The 9,760-nt window shown below is 40.5% G+C and overlaps 1 protein-coding gene across 1 annotated transcript; it reads left to right on the top strand.

Annotated features, from left to right (window-relative positions):
* Positions 1 to 6,963: 6,963 nt before the first annotated feature.
* LOC147637235 (uncharacterized) lies at positions 6,964 to 9,473 on the top strand. Its single transcript, XM_086800846.1, has one exon. The coding sequence runs from the start codon at positions 7,334 to 7,336 to the stop codon at positions 8,912 to 8,914; it is 1,581 nt and encodes a 526-aa protein (XP_086656972.1). The 5' UTR covers positions 6,964 to 7,333; the 3' UTR covers positions 8,915 to 9,473.
* Positions 9,474 to 9,760: the final 287 nt, after the last annotated feature.

The raw sequence follows: 9,760 nt of genomic DNA, 5'->3' as shown, positions 1-9,760 counted from the left end.
CATAGTGGAAAAAATAATAATCGATCAAAATCATTGTCAAGCTACTATAAGCAAGGGATGCAATAGTCATGAGAAATTTGTTATAAATGTAACTTTCACAAAACCATATCTTCTTGACTAAGCATGACACGCCACATTTTTTTGCATACAAGATACTTAATAATTCAAATTTAGTCACATTGAACCACTCATCTCTTTGTACATGTGTTAAATTAAAATAAACAGAAAGGGCCCCATTGATTAAAAGATTGACTTAGCTCTCTCAAAGTTGATAGACACACAACGTGTCAAAATTTTAGAAATGATTCACATGCTAGAAATGCCATGCAAGGTGATTTATAGATGACGATGAGAGTGACAATGAGAGAGAGAGAGAGAGAGAGAGAGAGAGAGAGAGAGAGAGAGAGAGAGAATTGAGGCCAAATATGACCTATGTGACCAAATTAAATGCATGCAATGGGATTGAATCATTAAGCTAGAAAACATGGGTACAATAGAGAATTTAACACATGAGTAATTGTAAAGGCAATTGTAAAGTTACAAAGGCTTTCATATTACAACTTCAAGGGTTCTATCAATTTTAAACAAGGAGAAATTAACATGTAGATACTTATGCACTTTTAAAAAAAACTAGCAATTCTTCTCCATGACTAATCTAATGTGTGCTTAGGTTAAAATATATGTGATCAAAGAGATTACAAAATGTTTTTGGTTTCTCTATTACTATCTCTTTTTGTATTCTAATTAAATTTTATGGTTGCATCATAGATATATTTGAAACTTTTACAGTCATTTTATGTTTGTATTTTTGATCTTGTAGATGACAAACTACAATACGTGTGTGTGTGTGTGTGTGTGTGTGTGTGTGTGTGTGTGTGTGTGTGTGAGAGAGAGAGAGAGAGAGAGCATTTTTGTCTTCAAAAGGAACCAATGGGTCTATAAGACCAAAAGTAATACAAGGTTTCCATACTAAGCCATGGAAAACACTAAAGGAAATTTTTTAAAAACTCATACAAGAAAGGATACACTAGCTCTATTCTATCATATCATCATGGTTATCAACAACAACATAGTGAGCATGTGGATACATGTGAAAATGCATCTCTATATTAGTGCAAAGGGTATCTTGTGTGTGTGTGTGTGTGTGTGTGTGTGTGTGGTGTCCTTTTCATCCATCCAAAATGTCCACCGTAAGGGAGTATATGATTGAGACAACAAGTGGGGGAGTTTCCATGTATTACTCTAGGTGGTCAAGGCAGTTCGTGGATTGGTGTGCAATAGGGTATAGTAGGCAAATGGTACTCTTGGGTGGGTTTGTGGGCTCAAGTACCTCTCTTGGGTGTGTGTGTGTGTGTGTGTGTGTGTGTGTGTGTGAGAGAGAGAGAGAGAGAGAGAGAGGGAGAGGGAGAGAGGCAAATGGTACTCTTGGGTGGGTTTGTGGGCTCAAGTACCTCTCTTGGGTGTGTGTGTGTGTGTGTGTGTGTGAGAGTGAGAGAGAGAGAGAGAGAGAGAGAGAGGGAGAGGGAGAGAGAGAGAGAGAGAGAGAGAGAGAGAGAGGCATGTGATGAGGCCAAAGACCGAATATAATACATACACCATAAAGTTCTCAATTTAATCATAAAGAAAAATGGAGAAAAAATAATAGTCTGTGCATTTTAGGGCTGATTACACATTAACTGATTAAGATTTAGGGTCCATTGGTTTTGACTTCTTGAATTCGCTCATAAGGGCTCGCCTTCTTGCCCATTTCCTGCCTTTCTTGTTACTTTGACCTTCTTGATTCATAATCCCTCTATTTAACTTGTGTTGATTTGACCTCCTTTCTTGCTACTTTGACCTTCTTCATTTCTAATCCCTAATAATAAGTGGTGTCTCGTATGCATTTTTAGATTGTCTAATTATTTCAAGTAGAAATCCCCTCATGTTAAAGGTGAGTTAAGGTGAGGATTGCATGGCCATTAAGGATCCAATACTATTAATGGCATCCATGTAGCATCCATGTGATGCTACATTATATGTCGATTGTAAGTGTTTTTTAAAGGACTCATGTGATTATCATGGTTGATACCACCAACTTGGTAAAGCATTCCACTCTAAACATCAACTTTGACCCTTAAAATTTTGCAATGATTGTTTCTTCAACTTTGTATAATAGGAAGCTAACTTGGTTTCACGTGTGTGTGTGTGTGTGTGTGTGTGTGTGTGTGTGTGTGTGTGTGTGTGTGTGTGTGTGTGTGTGTGTGTGTGTGTGTGAGAGAGAGAGAGAGAGAGAGAGAGAGAGAGAGAGCAAAAGAAAGTGATCATTATCTAGATCTATACCATGTAATGTCGATAGCCTATGCTAACATGAGATATCTTTCTTTGAATAGTCTTCCTCCTTGCTTAGATGGTATAAGCATCTTTTTGTATGTAGTTTTGACAATCCTTCCTCTTGTAATAAAGATTTATTTAGAAGTCATGTACTTTGTCACATTAAGATTTCAAGTACTTTGGTTGTTACAAACTCCATTTGAATATGCCAACTCACATCACATAATGAAATCTATTCAATTATTGGGCATCCCTAATGAAAAGGCTGAACAATTTTCCAATATTAATATGCTATATTATTGTATCTTGTCTTTGGTGTAGTATACATTCACATGTGTGTGAGAGAGAGAGCTTATGTATATGGCCATGTTTGCTTACATTCATGAGTGTGTGGGTGTACGTGTTTACATTTACATGCATGCATTATTGTAGCATATATGCACACATGTGCATACGTGCATATTTTTTAATCTCACTCCCAATGAACAAGATGTTTTTTTTTCCTTACATAAAAGCATCACTTGAATCATAAACTTTCATGAACAAGATGTTTTTTTCTTACATAAAAGCATCTCTTGAATCATAAACTTTCATGTACTTCTCATATTTCTATCTTTCAAAAATATACTAGAAAGTTTGACAATTTTAATAATCTCACTTAAATGAATTGACAATCCAAAGTATTATATTTATGAAGGATTTATCAACATAATAATTAGATATATAATGAATGATTTAGCCAACATAGAGGGAAGGGGAGAAGATAGATAGATAGGATATATATATATATATATATATAGAGAGAGAGAGAGAGAGAGAGAGAGAGAGAAGTCTTTGTCATGGCAGACAACTTTATGCAAGAAGAGGGGCTATTAAAATGGAGATTTTTCTTTGGTGGGTACGATAAGGCAAGGATACGCAAGGATTTGGAAGCAAGGAAAATAGAAAGGATAAAACTTGGCATACATATTGTGAGGCAAGAAAAATGGGAAATGCATTGATGGACATGTTTTGTAAGGAAAAGTATGTAAGTTTTTGAGCGGTGTGGAGAATGATAGGACAACATTAATTTGCTTAGGAAAAAAAACGTTTGTAATCTAATCTAGTGTGTGTGGCATTTAAATGTCTTTTCAATTAGAAACCCATTTTAAGTATAGAAGCCTTTTTAGGATTCGTAGAGAAGAGTTGCCGTGTTGATTTTTCTTAGAATTTAACATGGTTTTGGTTGCGGACCATTCTTTCCACAAAGAAGATTTTTAGGGCAAGGAGGGATATTGTGGCTACTTTTCTTCTAATTTGACATGGCATATCTTTCCAAGCACTAGCAAGAAAAGTTTACATAACCTATATTCAATCATGGAGTCTTTTTGTTATTTCATTAAGAAAGGGATACCGTGACAAATCTTCTTCTAACTTGACACGTCTATAAGTCACGGACCATTACTTTCCACCAAAAAAGATATTTCAATGACTATTCTCTATTCTCACATAGTTTTCAATCACGAGCAAACTCTTTTGAAGCTCTAAAGAGAAGTGTGGTAAGGGCCTTTTTAAATTTTCCATGCTTTCTTAAAAGATGAAGAAGGGGATAGTAAGGCTTATACATCATCATTGTCCAAAACTTAAGCTAGCACAACATTTTTTTCCATTGGGATTGATAGCTCACGATATCCTTAAAAAACACTTTCTAATAAGTGTGGTAAGGGCCTTTAAAAAAAATTCCATGCTTTCTTAAAAGTTGGAGAAGGGGATGTATACATTTTTAAAAGATAGTAAGGTTTATATATCATTACTGTCCAAAAATTAAGGTAACATAATCTTTTTTTTAAATTGGGATTGATAACTCCAATATCCTTAAAAAACATCTTCCTTGCATGTTACATGCGACTTATTTGTTTCAGGATGGAAGAGGAGGATTCATCTCAAGCCCACCATAGGCATTGAAACATTCAAACATTATGGAATTCAAGGATTCCACCCCATACAAGTGGCAACTCAATATAGAAAGGCTTGTAAATCACTTGTGAGTTTCTCCTTCTAAGGAACTAGGGGCATGACAAAGTACCATTTATTCAAGATTCAAGTTTGAGGATGAAGTAAACATTCTTGATTTCTTTTGATAGTGATACATATATCGCATGAGTGAGTGCAACGAAACATTGTGAACATTCCCCATGGGCACTCTCAAGAGAATGCTTAAGGGAATTCTTAAGCTTCCTTAGAGTGTCGATAAGCGAATCACATGTTAAGCCAAGATTGTACTTCTTAACATAATTAACCACTGAAATGGCTATATTCGGTCCTCACATAGATGCAAGCCATAGAGGGAGTCTCACCATTATTTCATATTTTTTTACCACATAGCTTGCTTTATTGTAATTATTTTAATGTGATCCATACTTATATGTCTCTAATATTTGTAAAAGGGCATGGATGAGTTATGAATGTTGTTAACAAACATTTTATGGGTAATTACTTAAGTCTATGTAAGTATTTTGCTCACAACTAATGTAAGAGTTTGCTCATCACAGTGAACAAGTCCTTCAAAGCATTGAACTTAGGAGAGGCTTACATGTAATTCCACACATCACCCAAGTATGGCCCAAGTATATGACGAATATGAAAGGATTTTACTTACAACAAAGAAATCAAGTGAACAAGTCCTTCAAAGCAATCAACTTAGGAGAGGAAAAACACAATCAAGATGAATGTAACATATCCATAAGGGTGTTTGCAAACAAGAGGAGGCACGAGTTAAATAATGCATTGGATTCGTGCCGATTAGCAAGGCTTCTATTCGTTGGATGTTTTGAAAAGTTTATTCGGATGGAGATGATATGTGATTTGGTAATGTGTGATGGTTGGTAGTTCTCGAATAAAAAATTTACCACCCCCCGTCGACGAGCATGCATTAAGAACTGGACCCTACAACTAGGGTAAGGGGGGCACTGATATGGTGGGCTTATGCAACCACTTTTGATGCATTTTGTTTCAAATTAGTGGGGTGCCAAGGAAGTACTAATGTGTCACTTCACTATTGGCTGACTTGAAGCATTGTCGTCCTACTTCTATCCACCCCAATGTCATTAGACTGGGGGTTATTAGTTTTGAAGGTTAGAGGCACACTTGATGTAATTAAAACTCAATCAACAATGATGTAATGGCTCCTTTTGCTCTCGAAAATCCACCTCTCAGCTCAAACATTGAACATTGATGAAATCACCCATCATTGTGCTCCAAAAATTCTATGGAAAAATCCAATGTCCTCAGAATTTTCAAGTGGCAAAGAAGTGGAGAAAGACTCTCTTTGTGGAATAGTGATAAATCCTTGAGAGATCTTCAAAGGGTTAAAATTTAGAGAGATTCTCCCTTCGTTGTGCACACACACATGGAGAGAGAGAGAGAGAGAGAGAGAGAGAGAGAGAGAGAGAGAGAGAGAGAGAGAGAGAGATCACTATTTTGGTTGCTAAAGGTGGAGGCCATTTTTAGGAAGTTCAATTGGTGTATAGTCTAGATGTTGCTTCCAATTGCCATGCTTGTGGCATGGGAAAGGGCACATGGCACTCTAGTTTGCAAACACCCTAGTCCCTTTGCCATTTTAGGCCCTTCCCACAAATAATAGTGGGTCGTGGAATGCAATTAATTAGACAAAGGTTAACATTTTCACAAACAAATGCTTGCATTGGGCTTATGTGTCTGGTCAAGTTTTTAGAGTTTGATTCCTCAAATTGGCACAATTACAACCAGGTTCGAGGAAGTTACACATTTCCTCTTGAAGTTTCCTCAAATTGGCACAGTTACAACTAGGTTCGAGGAAGTTACACATTTCCTCTTGAAGTTTCCTCAAATTGGCACAGTTACAACCAGGTTCGAGGAAGTTACACATTTCCTCTTGAAGTTTCACTATGTATGTTTTATTACTATTGACTAAATTCCTTTTTGAGTTCACACATTAGTTAGTGGTTTCGCAATTTCAACCCACCCTAGGTTGAGGTAAGGCAAACCTTTCCCAAATGCTGGTTACAACTTCTCTTGGCCAAGTTAGGTTTCTTGGCTGATTTAACTAGACAATGGGTAAGCTATGTTACATATCAATGATATAAATGCTCAAGCATTTAGCCCATGAGGAGTGGCAAGGGACTAGGGCAATGAGGAAGCTATGTTACGAGGATGGGGAAGCTATGTTACACATCAATGATGGAAATGCTAAAGCATTTTGCCAATGGGAGTGTCAAGTGGCCAAGTTAACTAGGCAACAGGGAGGTTATGCCATGAGCCATAACACATCACTGATGGAAAATGCTAAAGCATCTCTACTTGGGGGTGAGGTTGCTTGATGTATCTTGCTAGTGGTCGTCCATGGTTTCTATAATGTCGTGGGTTTGAATCTACCATAGCGGCACCTAAACTCTGTGGTGGGTTTGAATCCACCAAATCCTATACCCACTCTTTCATTAAAAACCAAAAAAAACAAACTCGTGGCTTGAAAGTTGAAGCTTTTTGTTCTTTGAATCTTTGTGGGTCTCCCACGAGGTGGGAATTTGCCTTGCCCCAAGAGGAGGAGAGGACTCAAAGAGGACTCAAGAGGAAAAGTATAAAGCTGCAACTTGCAAGGGAGGAGCCCACTCTCTCCAACAAACGGTAGGTTTATATTACTATGTGGGTGGGCTAGGTTAGTGAAGTGCCCACTTTCCCCACCATTTTGGTTGGCTTTTGTGTGTGTGTACTGCTTGCTACCCACTACACAGCTTAGTGCAGGAGTGCTGTGGTGGTCTGCATCTCTCTTCCCAAACAGAGTAAAAATAAATCTACTGGCAAAAGCTCTCCGGCAGTTTCCAAGCGTTTGCAGTTTTGTTGTCTCCTGCCCCCCCCCCCCCTCTTCTTGCCCTTCCCTTTCTTGCTTGCTGCCCTTTTTTCTGTGCGTGTGCTTTTTGCAGAGCTCCTGCCAAATGCCCACGATGATGCCCTTGCTAGCTGGAGATTTTTGAAATTTTCCGCTCAAATTTTTCACCCTAGCTCGCCCATGGCGAGTAATAATAATAATGGGCAACCACAACCACCTCTTGAAGAAGAAGATGAAGGCCCCCATTCTCACCCACCCTCCTCTGCAGAAGATCCTACCCCCCTTCTGAGCAGTGAATCGCAGCAAATTACTGCTCCCTTTCCCAGCCCTACCCCTCCTCCTCCTCCCCCCATCGAATCCACCAGCCGAGCTTTGGTTCCTTTCACCGGAAGCTTTCCCGCCATCGCCTTTCCCTTTCCTTGCGATTCTAGCAAGCCCGTCATCGCCATCGCGAAAGCCTCACCTTTAGATGTAGATCTGGAGCCTGATGATGAAAAAAAGCCAGACAGCAGAGAGCACAAGAAGAGGTCCAAAAACTGGACCAGATTAGAAACCCTAACCCTAATCCGGCTCCGAAGTGAGCTTGCCCCCCGATTTGCCAAAGCAGGGCGCAAAAGTGACCTATGGGATGAGATCGCGGAGTCCCTGCAGAAGGGCCATTTTTGCCGCGATGCCCAGCAATGTAGAGATAAGTGGGAGAAGCTCATGGCGGGGTACAAGGAGGTGCGCGATGGAGTCAAGCAGAGGGAAGACAACCCATACTACGACGAGCTTCACCCACTGCTCTCTGGCAGGCCCCTCAAGCGAGAGAGGGAACGGCAGGATGCCATAGGCGATTCACCATCGGTGGACATCGCCACTGCCACTGGGAAAGAAGAGCCTTTCAAAAACCCAGTCATGGATGGCCATCACCAACATCAGCCTCTGAAAGCCCTAGCCATGGATGGCCATCACCACCAGCCTTTCAGAACCCTAGGCATGGATGGCCATCACCAGAAGACTTTCAGAACCCTAGCCACCGATGGCCACCATCACCAGCCCTTCAGAACACTAGCCGTGGATGGCCATGCCATTGCTGATGATGAGGATGAAACTGAAGAAGAGAGAGGACACCTGCGGAAGCAAAGGAAGGGCTCCAAGTTTGTGGCTGCAGCAGATTTGCATGCTGTTCAGGCCTTACTGGAGTCCATCATAGCCAGGCAGCAGAGATTTTTCAAAGAGCTACTGGATGCCATTGAGAAAAAGGAGCAGCTCCGGGAGCAGATGCGCCAGGAGAGGGAAGATAAATGGAGGGCAGAGGAGAGAGCTCAGCGCGGTGTCTTCACAGAAGCTATGCAGATTCTCACTCAGAAACTCGGAGGGGGCGATAGAGTTGTGGTGCCTCCCACAACAACAGGAGCGGCAGCCCCCCTTGCAGCCATCTCTGCACCTCTGATCTGCAGTCCAGCCGTGCATCCTGGACCAAAAAGGCGCTCAAAGAATTGGAAGAGAATAGAGGTCTTGCAGCTCATCAAGCTGAGAGGAGAGATGGAGGACAAGTTTGTGAAGTCGACAAGAAGGGCTGCTTTGTGGGGGGAGCTTGCTGAGATGCTCGGCACCCAAGGAATCAAAAGAGATGGGAAGCAGTGTAGGGAAAAATGGGACAAGCTAATGTCAGAGTATAAGGATGTACTTGATGGTAAAAAGGAGAAAGGAGACAGCCCTTACTTTCCAGAATTGCAAACAGCCATGGCTGGGGGAAGGCCTGGAGAAGCAGGATAATACATATATAAAAGGGGTAGGTTGGAAATGCATATATTAAAGGGCTTCTCAGCTCTCCCTTTCTCTATACTTTACTGTTTACCGTGTTCTGGGTTAGATAGGAGATATACAGTAGCCTTCTTACATTCAAAGCATGACGCCCCCCCTTCTTTCCCTGCTGCGACCAAGATTTTGGGCTCAGTTTTGGGAAGGAGCACAATAATGAAAGGGAATGATAGCTTGTGGGGTGAGGCGTCCTTCATGAAATCATAAAAGCAAAGAGGAGACAAGGGACATCCCTTTGAAGATGTCAATATCCCTAGGTAGACATGTATACATTAGAAAAATTTCAGACTCTCATTGTAACAGGTGGTGAACCCTGTGTACAGTATGTGATAACGTGGAGGAATGTTAGAGGTATCAGACTTCTGACTGGTATGGCTGTCTTTCAATCCCATTTATGATTATATGCTTATTTTATTACCTAGGCATTTCAAGGATTACATTTGAAGGAAACAAGGGTCTCTGGAGGCCATGTAATGAAATCAGTTTGTATGCAAATAACACTTAGATGTTCTAACTGGCTGTCCCCTGTGTGAAGCTGGGCATTGAGTTTTTCTTATGGCAGTAAATACTTACTGTATGCTGGACGGGGTGTGTTTAGTGCAGACAATTCCATCAAAACATGTTTATAGTATTCAATGTGCTTTTCTTTGACATATTTAGCCACCAAGATTCATGACTATATTACAACGTCCAGAAAAAAGGACACTTGTGGAGCATGGTAGGCATGTCCTGCACCTCAATGGTTAAATGTGGCACGTTCTGTTGACTTGGGCTGAGGCCAGCTTAGAGCTTGGGAAAACA

This window comes from Cibotium barometz, chromosome 7 (genome assembly GCF_041138505.1).
Source record: "Cibotium barometz isolate CiBa-2024 chromosome 7, ASM4113850v1, whole genome shotgun sequence".
NCBI classification, from domain to species: domain Eukaryota; kingdom Viridiplantae; phylum Streptophyta; class Polypodiopsida; order Cyatheales; family Cibotiaceae; genus Cibotium; species Cibotium barometz.
This window is presented reverse-complemented; position numbering and strand designations above follow the sequence as displayed.

Bases quoted from the DNA above. Each gene is read 5' to 3' on its own strand.
- LOC147637235 (XM_086800846.1), top strand. From the start codon at position 7,334: ATGGCGAGTAATAATAATAATGGGCAACCACAACCACCTCTTGAAGAA.